The 15558-nt window shown below is 37.2% G+C and overlaps 1 protein-coding gene across 9 annotated transcripts in view; it reads right to left on the minus strand.

The window, feature by feature from the left end:
- The window catches only part of CASK (calcium/calmodulin dependent serine protein kinase), a 392163-nt gene that overhangs the window by 303464 nt on the left and 73141 nt on the right, over positions 1–15558 (minus strand). For 5 of the 9 annotated variants that reach the window (XM_059909976.1, XM_059909980.1, XM_059909978.1 and 2 more), the window contains exon 2: positions 14401–14531. In XM_059909976.1, coding sequence (XP_059765959.1) covers positions 14401–14531 — 131 coding nt within the window. The remainder of the gene's footprint in view (positions 1–14400; positions 14532–15558) is intronic. The other 4 variants (XM_059909981.1, XM_059909979.1, XM_059909977.1 and 1 more) reach the window with 1 other exon arrangement.

Below are 15558 nucleotides of genomic sequence, written 5' to 3' on the forward strand. Positions count from 1 at the left end.
AACTTATGGGTACCACAGGGGACTATGGGGGGAAGGGATAGTTAGGGAGTTTGGGATCAACATGTACGCACTGCTATATTTAAAATGGATAACCAAGGACCTACTGTACAGCACAGGGAACTCTGCTTAATGTTATGTGGCAGCGTGGATGGGAGGGGAGTTTGGGGGAGAATGGATACATGTATATGTATGGCTGAGTAACTTTGCCGTGCACCTGAAACTATCACAACATTTTTAATTGGCTATACTCCAATATAAAATAAAAAGCTTAAAGAAATGACAAAAAGAACTCAGATTTTACATTAAATAATCGATTTATTTGACAAATAAACAAAATAACTAACAAACAAGGTAGGCATTCACAAAAAATATTCATCTTATTTTCACCAAATTTAAAGTGTGAAAAGCTAATACTGTGCCATGTACACATTCTCTATATTTAAACTCATTATTTAAAATTTAAATCTTAGAAAAATAATTTTTTTCTATTTCTGTAATTTTGTATCTATATTAGATGATGGATGTTCACTAAACTTACTGTGATAACCATTTCATGATGTATTTAAATCAAATCATCATGCTATGTACCTTAAATGTGTACAGTGCTGTACATCAATTATATCTCAATAAGATTGTAAGAAAAAAGATAAATAAAATGAAATTTAAATCCTAAAAAAGAAAAAAAAGTTGTGAGCTTTCAAAGATGCGAACACATGTATGTAATGTCTAATCACATAACTTACTACACTACTATATAGTCGATTGTGTTAGTTGGGTACCTAGGCTAACCTTGTTGGACTTACGAACAAATTGGACTTAAGAACGTGCTCTCGGAATGGAACTCGTTCGTATGTATGGGACTTACTGTAAAATTTATGTTTACAATTTTGCTATTTGTTTTCTTTTTTTTAAAAATTTATTTATTTATTTATTTATTTTTGGCTGTGTTGGATCTTCATTTCTGTGCGAGGGCTTTCTCTAGTTGCGGCGAGCGGTGGCCACTCTTCATCACGGTGCGCGGGCCTCTCACTATCGCGGCCTCTCTTGTTGCGGAGCACAGGCTCCAGACGCGCAGGCTCAGCAATTGTGGCTCATGGGCCCAGTCGCTCCGCGGCATGTGGGATCCTCCCAGACCAGGGCTCGAACCCGTGTCCCCTGCATCGACAGGCAGACTCTCAACCACTGCGCCACCAGGGAAGCCCTTGCTGTTTTCTATATGTCTTTTTTGGTTTTGTATTCCTCCATTATTGACTTTTTGCATTAAATAGATATTTTCTAGTGTACCCCTTTAATTCCTTTGTAACTTTTAAACTATATTTTGGGGGTTATTTTCTTATTTCCTGACTTGAGTATAAAAATTAAGATCTTAACTTGTAACAATATGGCTCAGATTAATATAAACTTAATTTCAATAGTATACAGACACTTTCATCCTATACAGTTCCAGTCCCTCCTTTGTGCTCTTATTTTCATTCCAATTACACCTTTATTCATTTATGTCCATCAACATAGATTTATAATTATTACTTCATGTGGTTCTCGATTAAATCAGGAGGGAAAAAGTTATAATCAAAAAATATTTATACTGCCTTTTATATTTACATATGTAGTTACCTTTACTGTGCTCTTTTACTTCTTCTCATGGTTTTAGTTACTATCTAGTGTTTTCTTTTGAGCCTTAAGAACTACATTTACTATTTCTTGTAGGGCATGTTTGCTAGTGATGAATTTTCTCAGTTTTGTTTATCTGGAAATGTCTTAATGTATCCTTCATTTTTGAGGTATAGTTTTGCTACATATAGAATTCTTGGTAGACAATCTTTTTCTTTCATCATTTTGAATATGGTATTTCATGTTTCCTGGACATGATGGTTTCTGATGAGAAATCACTGTTAATCTTATTGAGGATACCTTGTACATGATGAACTGCTTCTCTCTTGCTCTTTTCAAGATACTCTCACTGTTGCTTTTGACAGTTAGATTATGATGTATCTTTGAGTTTATTGTACTTAGAATTTGTTGAGCGTCTTGGATGTGCTGGTTTATGTTTTTCATAAGATTCGGGAAATGTGGGGCCATTATATCTTCAAATATTCTTTCTGTCCCTTTCTCTTCTCTCTTTCTGAGACTTCAGTTATGTATATCTTGATATGCTTGCTTTTTCACCTGTTAATGAGCCATAATTTGTTTCTTTGCATTACTCATAATTTTTTGTTGAAAACTAGATGTTTTAAGTAATGTGCCAACTCCAGAAATAAGACTCTCCCCTCCTCCAGGGTTTGTTGTTACCATTGCTGGGTGTTTCTTGTTGTTCTTGTTCTTGTTCTTATCCTTGTTATCATTGTTCCTGTTCATTTGTTTACTGACTTTTCGGAACTAATTCTGGAAAGTCTGTATCCTTTGTTGTATGTGGCCACTATCTCTGCTTGGATAGCTTAGTCCTTGCTCAGAAGCTCTGTGTATGTGTTGTTCCAGAGTTTTGAAAAAGCTGATTTTGACAACTTTTGCCAGTTTCCCCTTTGTTTTTATAGAGATGAGCATTATCAAAGGCCCTTAGTCCTCCAATTTTGCTAACATCAGCTATCTGGGATTTTTTGAATGAGATATTCTTGGAGACTATGCAAACTGGAACCCAATCTATATTCTTTCTAGAAGACAACTTAATATTCTAAAATAAAAACCACCACTTTTGAACTTTTTAAATTAAGCCATAAAGAATTGAGTCCTTTCAAGATATCAGAACTCCCGTCAATTTAGTTTCCAATTCTGTACATCTTACATTCCTTAAATTTCCCTATTAACAATTTGCTTGAATTAATTTTGATACTTATTTTTAAAATGAACAAGTCAACTTTAAACTAATGGCTCAGCAGAGTAAGAGATAAAATATCCATTAATTAAAGGTTTTAAGATAATAATCAAGGAATTTCATTAATGGAGACTGTGTATTTAAGGATGAAAATATCCTCCAATCCTAAAAGAAACTCACCTAGCTTTCATTTAATAGAAACTTCTTATTCATCTCACGTTCATAAGCGTCAACTTCACTTTTTCATATATGTGAAAGAATAAATTCTTAACCATTTAGGAATAATATGCCTTTTTAGGAATCGAATAAAAACTGTAGACTCTTTTTCTGGAAAATGAACATATATACATAATTCTGCTTACAATTTAAGGGTTTCTTGGATACTCTACAGCCTATAAGTTAAGAACCACTATTGAACAAAAAAAATATGATTTTAATGAGAAAACAGAGAACAGATATTCAAATAATTACAACATCTGACCTTCAATAGAGCAATAACAATGTAAAATATTAAAACATATATAAGTGGTCTTTAACTACTATACATTTTTCATTTCAAAAGCTAATTTGTAAATTATATATTTAGAATTTATTACATATTTTTTCTTATAAAAATAATATTAGAAACAATGGTTGGGGCTATTAAACTGCAAGTTTCTTGAGAATAGGTGCTTTTAAAATAGATAACTAATAAGGACCTACTGTATAGCACAGGGAACTCTTCTCAATACTCTGTAATGACCTATATGGGAAAAGAATCTAAAATATGTATAGGTATAAGTGATACACTTCGCTTTTTGCAGAAACTAATGCAACAATGTAAATCACCTATATTCTAATAAAAATTTTTTTAAAATAGGTGTTTTTTACTTCTCTTTATATCATAATGACCTGTCCAAATAAAGAGCTTACTTTAGTTTCCCAGATGACACTTTACGAAACCTATTTTATTCAATAATGTATTTGAATACAAATGTACTAACAAGAAAAAATACTAACGCAATGACAAACATTAAATAAACCAAAAAGACAAAAATAAAATAAAAAAGAAAACACAAAGAATAAAATAGATTTTAAATTATCCGTTGCTTGAGAGACAGGCTTAATTAGAAGAGAATATAGGGCATTCCCTGGTGGTGCAGTGATTAAAACTCTGTGCTCCCAATGCAGGGGGCCCAGGTTCGATTTCTGGTCAGGGAACTAGATCCCACATGCATGCCGCAACTAAGAGTTTGCATGCCACAACTAAGGAGCCCCCATGCTGCAACTAAGGAGCACGCGTGCCACAACTAAGGAGCCCATGTGCTGCAACTAAGGAGACAGTGAGCTGCAACTAAAGAGCCGTCGAGCCACAACTAAGGAGCCCACCTGCCACAACTAAGACCCAGCGCAACTAAATAAGTTAATTTTAAAAAAAGAAGAGAATATAATGGTAAATATAGATATTTCTAGGTACTTTTGTTTAAACTTATAGATTCCTTTTTATTGTACTTCAAATTTCACTTCAAAATATGTTTCTTCTTAATACAACATCTCGTACCCTTAGCCATGAATAAGGTCATTTTTGGACACTAACAATTTGTAAATGGACTGGAAGGGCAAATATGTTTGGGAAAAATGTTGAGGGAGAAGATGGCGGAAGAGTAAGAAGTGGAGATCACCTTCCTCCCCACAGATACATCAGAAATACATCTACAGGTGGAACTGCTCCTATAGAACACACACTGAACGCTGGCAGAAGACCTCAGACCTCCCAAAAGGCAAGAAACTCTCCAGGTACCTGGGTAGGGCAAAAGAAAAAAGAAAAAACAGAGACAAAAGGATAGGGACGGGACCTGCACCAGTGGGAGTGAGCTGTGAAGGAGGAAAGGGTTCCACACACAGGGAAGCCCCTTCGCGGGCGGAGACTGCAGGTTGTGGAGGGGGGAAGCTTCGGAGCCACGGAGGAGAGCGCAGCAACAGGGGTGTGGAGGGGAAAGAGGAGAGATTCCCGCACAGAGGAGCGGTGCCGACCAGCACTCACCAGCCCGAGAGGCTTGTCTGCTCACCCGCCGGGGCGGGCAGGGGCTGGGAGCTGATGCTCGAGATTCCGTGGGATCGCAGGGAGAGGACTGGGGTTGGCGGCGTGAACACAGCCTGAAGGGGTTAGTGCACCACAGCTAGCCGGGAGGGAGTCCAGGAAAAGGTCTGGACCTGCCTAAGAGGCAAGAGACTTTTTCTTCCCTCTTTGTTTCCTGGTACATGAGGAGAGGGGATTAAGAATGCTGCTTAAAGGAGCTCCAGAGACAGGCGCGAGCCGTGGCTATCAGCACGGACCCCAGAAATGGGCATGAGACGCTAAGGCTGCTGCTGCAACCACCAAGAAGCCTGTGTGCGAGCACAGGTCACTCTCCACACCACCCCTCCCAGGAGCCTGTGCAGCCCGCCACTGCCAGGTTCCAGTGATCCAGGGACAACTTCCCCAGGAGAACGCACGGCGCACATCAGGCTGGTGCAATGTCATGCAGGCCTCTGCCGCCGCAGGCTCGCCCTGCATCCGTATCCCTCCCTCCCCCCGGCCTGAGCAAGCCAGAGGCCCCAAAGCAGCTGCTCCTTTAACCCCGTCCTGTCTGAGTGAAGAACAGACGCCCTCAGGCGACCTACGTGCAGAGGCGGGGACAAATCCAAAGCAGAACCCCGGGAGCTGTGCGAACAAAGAAGAGAAAGGGAAATTTCTCCCAGCAGCCTCAGAAGCAGCAGATTAAAGCTGCGCATTCAACTTGATGTACCTGCATCTGCGGAATACCTGAATAGACAACGAATTATCCCAAATTGAGGAGGTGGACTTTGGGAGCAAGATATATTATTTTTTCCCCTTTTCATCTTTTTGTGAGTGTGTATGTGTATGCTTCCATGTGAGATTTTGTCTGTATAGCTTTACTTTCCCCATTTGTCCTAGGGTTCTGTCCGTCCGTTTTTTGGTTTTTTTTTACTTTAAAAAAATTTTTTTCTTAATAACTATTTTTTCTTTTTTATTTTAATAACTTTATCTTATTTTATCTTACTTTATTTTATTTTATCCTCTTTCTTTCTTCCTTTCTATTTTTTCTCCCTTTTATTCCAAGCCGTGTGGATGAAAGGCTCTTGGTGCTCCAGCCAGGCATCAGGGCTGTGCCTCTGAGGTGGGAGAGCCAACTTCAGGACACTGGTCCACAAGAGACCTCCCAGCTCCACGTAATACCAAACAGTGAAAATCTCCCAGAGATCTCCATCTCAACACCAAGACCCAGCTTCACTCAACGACCAGCAAGCTACAGTGCTGGACACCCTATGCCAAACAACTAGCAAGACAGGAACACAGCCCCACCCATTAGCAGAGAGGCTGCCTAAAATCATAATAAGTTCTCAGACACCCCAAAACACACCACCAGACGTGGACCTGCCCACCAGAAAGACAAGATCCAGCCTCATCCACCAAACCACAGGCACTAGTCCCCTCCACCAGGAAGCCTACACAACCCACTGAACCAAACTTAGCCACTGGGGGAAGACACCAAAAACAACAGGAACTACGAACCTGCAGCCTGCAAAAAGGAGACCCCAAACACAGTAAGATAAGCAAAATGAGACGACAGAAAAACACACAGCAGATGAAGGACGAAGGTAAAAACACACCAGACCTAACAAATGAAGAGGAAATAGGCAGTCTACCTGAAAAAGAATTCAGAATAATGATAGTAAAGATGATCCAAAATCTTGGAAATAGAATAGACAAAATGCAAGAAACATTTAACAAGGATCTAGAAGAACTAAAGAGGAAACAAGCAACGATGAACAACACAAAAAATGAAATTAAAAATTCTCTAGAAGGGATCAATAGCAGAATAACTGAGGCAGAAGAACGGATAAGTGACCTGGAAGATAAAATAGTGGAAATAACGACTGCAGAGCAGAATAAAGAAAAAAGAATGAAAAGAAATAAGGACAGTCTCAGAGACCTCTGGGACAACATAAAATGCACCAACACTCGAATTATAGGGGTCGCAGAAGAAGAAGAGAAAAAGAAAGGGACTGAGAAAATATTTGAAGAGATTATAGTTGAAAACTTTCCTAATATAGGAAAGGAAATAGTTAATCAAGTCCTGGAAGCACAGAGAGTCCCATACAGGATAAACCCAAGGAGAAACACGCCAAGACACATATTAATCAAACTATCAAAAATTAAATATAAGGAAAACATATTAAAGGCAGCAAGGGAAAAAAACAAATAACACACAAGGGAATCCCCATAAGGTTAACAGCTGATCTTTCAGCAGAAACTCTGCAAGCCAGAAGGGAGTGGCAGGATATACTTAAAGTGATGAAGGAGAAAAACCTACAACCAAGATTACTCTACCCAGCAAGGATCTCATTCAGATGTGATGGAGAAATTAAAACCTTTACAGACAAGCAAAAGCTGAGAGAGTTCAGCACCACCAAACCAGCTTTACAACAAATGCTAAAGGAACTTCTCTAGGCAAGAAACACAAGAGAAGGAAAACACCTACAATAACAAAACCAAAACATTTAAGAAAATGTGAATAGGAACATACATATCGATAATTACCTTTAATGTAAATGGATTAAATGCTCCCACCAAAAGACACAGACTGGCTGAATGGATACAAAAACAAGACCCGTATATATGCTGTCTACAAGAGACCCACTTCAGACCTAGGACACATACAGACTGAAAGTGAGGGGATGGAAAAAGATATTCCATGCAAATGGAAATCAAAAGAAAGCTGGAGTAGCAATTCTCATATCAGACAAAATAGACTTTAAAATAAAGACTATTACAAGAGACAAAGAAGGACACTACATAATGATCAAGGGATCGATCCAAGAAGAAGATATAACAATTGTAAATATTTATGTGCCCAACATAGGAGCACCTCAATACATAAGGCAAATACTAACAGCCATAAAAGGGGAAATCGACAGCAACACAATCATAGTAGGGGACTTTAACACCCCACTTTCAGCAATGGACAGATCATCCAAAATGAAAATAAATCAGGAAACACAGGCTTTAAATGATATATTAAACAAGATGGACTTGATATTTATACAACATTCCACCCAAAAACAACAGAATACACATTTTTCTCAAGTGCTCATGGAACATTCTCCAGGATAGATCATATCTTGGGACACAAATCAAGCCTTGGTAAATTTAAGAAAATTGAAATCGTATCAAGTATCTTTTCTGACCACAACGCTATGACACTAGATATCAATTACAGGAAAAGATCTGTAAAAAAATACAAACACATGGAGGCTAAACAATACACTATTTAATAATGAACTGATCACTGAAGAAACCAAAGGGGAAATCAAAAAATACCTAGAAACAAATGACAATGGAGACACGATGACCCAAAACCTATGGGATGCAGCAAAAGCAGTTCTAAGAGGGAAGCTTATAGCAATACAATCCTACCTTAAGAAACAGGAAACATCTCAAATAAACAACCTAACCTTGTACCTAAAGCAACTAGAGAAAGAAGAACAAAAAAACCCCAAAGTTAGCAGAAGGAAAGAAATCATAAAGATCAGATCAGAAATAAATGAAAAAGAAATGAAGGAAACAATAGCAAAGATCAATAAAACTAAAAGCTGGTTCTTTGAGAAGATAAACAAAATTGATAAACCATTAGCCAGACTCATCAAGAAAAACAGGGAGAAGACTCAAATCAATAAAATAAGAAATGAAAAAGGAGAAATAACAACTGACACTGCAGAAATACAAAGGATCATGAGAGATTTCTACAAGCAACTATATGCCAATAAAATGGACAACCTGGAAGAAATGGACAAATTCTTAGAAATGCACAACCTGCCGAGACTGAACCAGGAAGAAATCGAAAATATGAACGGACCAATCACAAGCACTGAAATTGAAACTGTGATTAAAAATCTTCCAACAAACAAAAACCCAGGACCAGATGGCTTCACAGGTGCATTCAATCAAACACTGAGAGAAGAGCTAACACCTATCCTTCTCAAACTCTTCCAAAATATAGCAGAGGGAGGAACACTCCCAAACTCATTCTACGAGGCCACCATCACCCTGATATCAAAACCAGACACAGATGTCACAAAGAAAACTACAGACCAATATCACTGATGAACATAGATGCAAAAATCCTCAACAAAATACTGGCAAACAGAATCCAACAGCACATTAAAAGGATCATACACCATGATCAAGTGGGGTTTATCCCAGGAATGCAAGGATTCTTCAATATACACAAATCAATCAACATGATACACCATATTAACACATTGAAGGAGAAAAACCATATGATCATCTCAATAGATGCAGAGAAAGCATTTGACAAAATTTAGCACCCATTTATGATAAAAGCCCTGCAGAAAGTAGGCATAGAGGGAACTTTCCTCAACATAATAAAGGCCATATATGACAAATCCACAGTCAACATCGCCCTCAATGGTGAAAAACTGAAACCATTTCCACTAAGACCAGGAACAAGACAAGGTTGCCCACTCTCACCACTATTATTCAATATAGTTTTGGAAGTTTTAGCCACAGCAATCAGAGAAGAAAAAGAAATAAAAGGAATCCAAATCGGAAAAGAAGTAAAGCTGTCACTGTTTGCAGATGACATGATACTATACATAGAGAATCCTAAAAATGCTACCAGAAAACTACTAGAGCTAATCAATGAATCTGATAGAGTAGCAGGATACAAAATTAATGCAGAGAAATCTCTTGCATTCCTATACACTAATGATGAAAAATCTGAAAGTGAAATTAAGAAAACACTCCCGTTTACCATTACAACAAAAAGAATAAAATATCTAGGAATAAACCTACCTAAGGAGACAAAAGACCTGTATGCAGAAAATTATAGGACACTGATGAAAGAAATTAAAGATGATACAAATAGGGGCTTCCCTGGTGGCGCAGTGGTTCAGAATCTGCCTGCCAATGCAGGGGACACGGGTTCAAGCCCTGGTCTGGGAAGATCCCACATGCCACGGAGCAACTAGGCCCGTGAGCCACAATTACTGAGCCTGCGCGTCTGGAGCCTGTGCTCCGCAACAAGAGAGGCCGCGCTAATGAGAGGCCTGCGCACCGCGATGAAGAGTGGCCCCCACTTGCCACAACTAGAGAAAGCCCTCACACAGAAACGAAGACCCAACACAGCCATAAATAAATAAATTAATTAATTAATTAATTTAAAAAAGATGATACAAATAGATGGAGAGATATACCATGTTCTTGGATTGGAAGAATCAACATTGTGAAAATGACTCTACTACCCAAAGCAATCTACAGATTCAATGCACTCCCTATCAAACTACCACAGGCATTTTTCACAGAACTAGAACAAAAAATTTCACAATTTGTATGGAGACACAAAAGACCCCGAATAGCCAAAGCAATCTTGAGAACGAAAAATGGAGCTGGAGGAATCAGGCTCCCTGACTGCAGACTATATTACAAAGCTACAGTAATCAAGACAGTTTGGTACTGGCACAAAAACAGAAATACAGATCAATGGAACAGGATAGAAAGCCCAGAGATAAACCCACGCACATATGGTCACCTTATCTTTTCTAAAGGAGGCAAGCATATACAGTGGAGAAAAGACAGCCTCTTCAATAAGTGGTGCTGGGAAAATTGGACAGGTACATGTAAAAGTATGAAATTAGAACACTCCCTGACACCATACACAAAAATAAACTCAAAATGGATTAAAGACCTAAGTGTAAAGCCAGACACTATCAAACTCTTAGAGGAAAACATAGGTAGAACACTCTATGACATAAATCACAGCAAGATCCTTTTTGACCCAGCTCCTAGAGAAATGGAAATAAAAACACAAATAAACAAATGGGACCTAATGAAACTTAAAAGCTTTTGCACAGCAAAGGAAACCATAAACAAGACCAAAAGACAACCCTCAGAATGGGAGAAAATATTTGCAAATGAAGCAACTGACAAAGGATTAATCTCCAAGATTTACAAGCAGCTCATGCAGCTCAATAACAAAAAAAAAACAACCCAATCCAAAAATGGGCAGAAGACCTAAATAGACATTTCTCCAAAGAAGATATACAGATTGCCAACAAACACATGAAAGAATGCTCAACATCATTAATCATTAGAGAAATGCAAATCAAAACTACAGTGAGATATCATCTCACACAGGTCAGAATGGCCATCATCAAAAAATCTAGAAACAATAAATGCTGGAGAGGGTGTGGAGAAAAGGGAACCCTCTTGCACTGTTGGTGGGAATGTAAATTGATACAGCCACTATGGAGAACAGTATGGAGGTTCCTTAAAAAACTACAAATAGAACTACCATATGACCCAGCAATCCCACTACTGGGCATATACCCTGAGAAAACCATAATTCAAAAAGAGTCATGTACCTAAATGTTCATTGCAGCTCTATTTACAATAGCCAGGACATGGAAGCAACCCAAGTGTCCATCATCGGATGAATGGATGAAGAAGATGTGGCACATATATATAATGGAATATTACTCAGCCATAAAAAGAAACGAAATTGAGTTATTTGTAGTGAGGTGGATGGAGTTAGAGTCTGTCATACTGAGTGAAGTAAGTCAGAAAGAGTAAAACAAATACAGTATGCTAACACATATATATGGAATCTAAGCAAAAAAAAAAAGGTCATGAAGAACCTAGTGGCAAGATGGGAATAAAGACACAGACCTACTAGAGAATGGACTTGAGGATATGGGGAGGGGGAAGGGTAAGCTGTGACAAAGTGAGAGAGTGGCATGGACATATATACACTACCAAACGTAAAATTGATAGCTAATGGGAAGCAACCACATAGCACAGGGAGATCAGCTCGGTGCTTTGTGACCACCTAGACGGGTGGGATAGGGAGGGTGGGAGGGAGGGAGATGCAAGAGGGAAGAGATATGGGAACATATGTATACGTATAACTGATTCACTTTGTAATAAAGCAGAAACTAACACACTATTGTAAAGCAATTATTCTCCAATAAAGATGTTAAAAAAAAAAAGAAAAATGTTGAAAGAAGTTGGGGGTGGAGGATACTGTTCAATGAGGTTTTATAATATAAAATAAATAACTTATTATTTATTATATATCTTATAATAAAATGTGTGCAAGTTAAAATAAAATAAGCTAGTGTGAAAATAAGCAATAGTGTGTATAGGAACTCCACTGCAAATTTTTTTTCAAAAGGAAAAATAGTTGGTGTGGGGTGGAGTTGAAATTTTTATTCTGTTTCTTAATCATTGAGAGTGTCATTGTGCTAAAGAAGAAGGGAAAACTACATTTTGATGCCATAAATATAAAGGAACAATTGCACATTTTCATTTGAATAACATCAAACCCTTATCAAAACCAGATAAAGTCATGAGTAATATGCAGAATTCAATTGGATATCATTTAATATCTATAGGTTGTGACCCTACCATATAAGATCAATGAAATGCCCTAGCCTTGTCTTCAGAAAAGGACTTGAAGACATTTGTATACTCAAAGCAATGCCAAAGTGACAAATGAGTGAACTTCAGAAGACTTAACCTCAGAGACATGCATGATACGCCAACCTCATCTTTTTAAGTTTGGTGTTTGACGCCCTGGCTACGTGACAACAAAAGAGATTCAGGCTGGCAGTCTGGGTCTATAGCTAGAGAGATTCCTTGCTGAAGAAATCTGTCAATAAAGAACCTCAGCCAAGGGCTTCCCTGGTGGCGCAATGGTTAAGAATCCTCCTGCCAATGCAGGGGACACGGGCTCGAGCCCTGGTCCGGGACGATCCCACATGCCGCAGAGCAACTACACCTGTGCGCCACAACTACTGAAGCCTTCACGCTTAGAACCCGTGCTCCACAACAAGAGGAGCCACCACAGTGAGAAGCCCGCGCACCGCAATGAAGAGTAGCCCCCACTCACCACAACTAGAGAAAGCCCGCGCGCAGGAACAAAGACCCAACTCAGCCATAAATAAATAAATAAATACATAAATTTATTTTTTTTTGAAAAAAGAAAGAACCTCAGACAACTGAGAAAGTAATTAACTGTCTCCATAAAAAACGTCTTTAGTCTGTAGATTCAGAATTAGGTATACTGATAAACAAAATCAACATAATATAGGTATACTGAGTAATTGATTTAGACTTGTGATTTTAAACTGGAATCTTACTAAATTCATCAACAGTATTAAAACATTTAAGAGAAATAAAGATTCAACACATCTGTATGTTTAATGAACTAGGTTTATACAAAATTACCTAAGTACTCAAAGTTTTTTGTTAAAATTAGTTGACAACTGAGGTACAGAAAATCAAATACAGTATATTAAACTTAAATGCAGTTCAAAAGTTTTAGGAAACATAATATAGTGGTAAAACCTGATTAGAAGTGAAGTTTAAATTCTGCTAAATTTATAAAATAATTTGTATTCAGAAGTAATAATAGCCAATTCCAAAATATGAAACTGTAAGATATAAAATCCCTAAATCTTACCTTAAGAATTGAAAGATTAAAGCACTAAAAAAAAAAATCAGTTATTGATTCTTTGTAACAACTTCTACGAATCTTCTACATTCAGTATATGGATAATAATAATTTAGAAGGTTTCAAAAAAGTATTTAAAAGTAATGATCCTGAAAAAGGATCTGCAGGAATAGATTAACTTGGAGCTCACAGTATCTGGGCTTCTACTTCTTAAAGTAAGATAACTGGATAAAATATAAATAGGCTACTCTGCCTTAGCTTTTCCAATTTAAACTATTAACTGCATTGCTCTTGGGATTAAGAAGGAAAGGACTTAAGAAGGATACGTCTTTTACTGGACTGAGAAAAAGTCTAAAGACAGAAGACAGGCTAATTAGAAACGTTAAAATAATAATTGTGCCATCTGAAGTGCGACCATATGTGAATCATGGCTACATGAAACTATGGCTTAAAACAGCAAAAAACAAACAAACAAAAAAAGCCTTTAAAATGCTTCTGTACTGTTTATAAATATTTATACATAAATACGATTAGCCATATCAATGTCTTGAAACAAAATTTTGAGTCCTGCAAGTCCTAGCAGTACTGTTCTTTCAAATTTACACATATACACCATAAGTGACTTAAGCAATATGTGATATATTAGTCTTTTAGTTCTATTAGATCACAATCCTAAGGGTAATAAGTTATGGACTTGAAGGGAACTCATCTTAGTTTCTTTTGAATCTGCAATGATTATATTTGTGCCATTATTTCCCTTCTCACCCTTCCCATCCCATGTTCTATACTATAGGACTACAAGTTAGATCCTAAAAAATATATTTTCAGATTTTACTTCCTTTCTATTCAAAAAACATAGGCCAATAGCAATCCTAGATGACTTCATAACACTGTTAATCAAATCTAGCTATCTTTCAAATACTATGTTCTAGAAATCTGACAAACTAGAATGGAATTTAAACTGTCTCCACCCACTTCCCACTACATTACACCCTCTGCTTCCCCACCCCCAGATGAAGGTTAAGTTGATAGATGGATTGGAAATGAAATAAAGCCAGACATCAAATAACTTACTTGAAATCCATCTCTTACCTTCTGTACTTAACCCTGGACTTGATGTGAACTTGGCTACATCAACAATTTTTACAGCAAATTGTTGCCCAGTTTCTCTGTTGATGCATCGTCGTACAACACTGAAGGGACCCCTAAAAAAAAAAAATCCAAGTTTAATTTGTTGATTTTCTTAAGTTTCTATTTCCTTCAACAGTTTATTCATATTTCATTGTCTACTATAGCCATAGCTTTCAAAATAGAATTTAATATAGTTTTGAACACATTTTTCTATAATTCATGAGGTAATTATTTATTTGAAGTTGATAAACCAGAAAAATAAGAAACAAATTTACTTTCAAAATCACTTTTAAAAATTTGAGATAGTGTTCTTATATTCAAGGCAAATAATCTCTGTAATTTTCTCTATAATTTATCAGCATCTTAAACAAAATAATAGTTCACAGTGGTAGTGTATACAACTTTTACCTTTTGAACCAGAAACTTAAATCATTCTCTCATCTTAGCCATCACTTATCTAATCTTCACTAACAAGTCCTACTGAGTTTATCTCAAATATCTCTTAACCCTGTCCACTTCTCTGCATGACTCATACCGTAGTCTAAACCACTACCAATTTCTACTAGGACCACTGAAAACTTGTTTCTCCCATTCATTCTTGCAGTGATGTTTTAAAAATGAAAATCTGATATTATGTTTCTGCTTAAAATCCCAGAGAGAAGGTATTTGCAACACATGTATTTAGTCAAAAACCAAAATACATAAATAATTCTTAAATAAGAAAATATACTACAAGGAAATCTGGGCAGAAGACTTAAATAGGCACTTGACAAAGAGAAAGCCCTACATGATTTAGTTTCCAACAACCTCTACAGTCTCACGTGAAGTCACAGAGAAATCCTTCATCCTCCTCAAACTTCAAATTAGCATTATTCTCAACTGCCATAGGAAAGGAAGTAATTTCTACTAGCAAAACCAGTGGTCCAGTCACTTTCTTATTACCCAGTCCTCGCCTCAACTGAAATTGGTGGCTCTCAATATTGACCATACAGTTGAATCAACTGTGATGACTGATAAAATACCAATGCCCGGTCCCAGGCATTAAAAACACAAATACACACTCGGTTCCTTGTGATTAATAGTTATCAAATAAGTATCTGA

This window comes from Balaenoptera ricei, chromosome X, assembly GCF_028023285.1.
Source record: "Balaenoptera ricei isolate mBalRic1 chromosome X, mBalRic1.hap2, whole genome shotgun sequence".
Taxonomy (NCBI): Eukaryota; Metazoa; Chordata; class Mammalia; order Artiodactyla; family Balaenopteridae; genus Balaenoptera; species Balaenoptera ricei.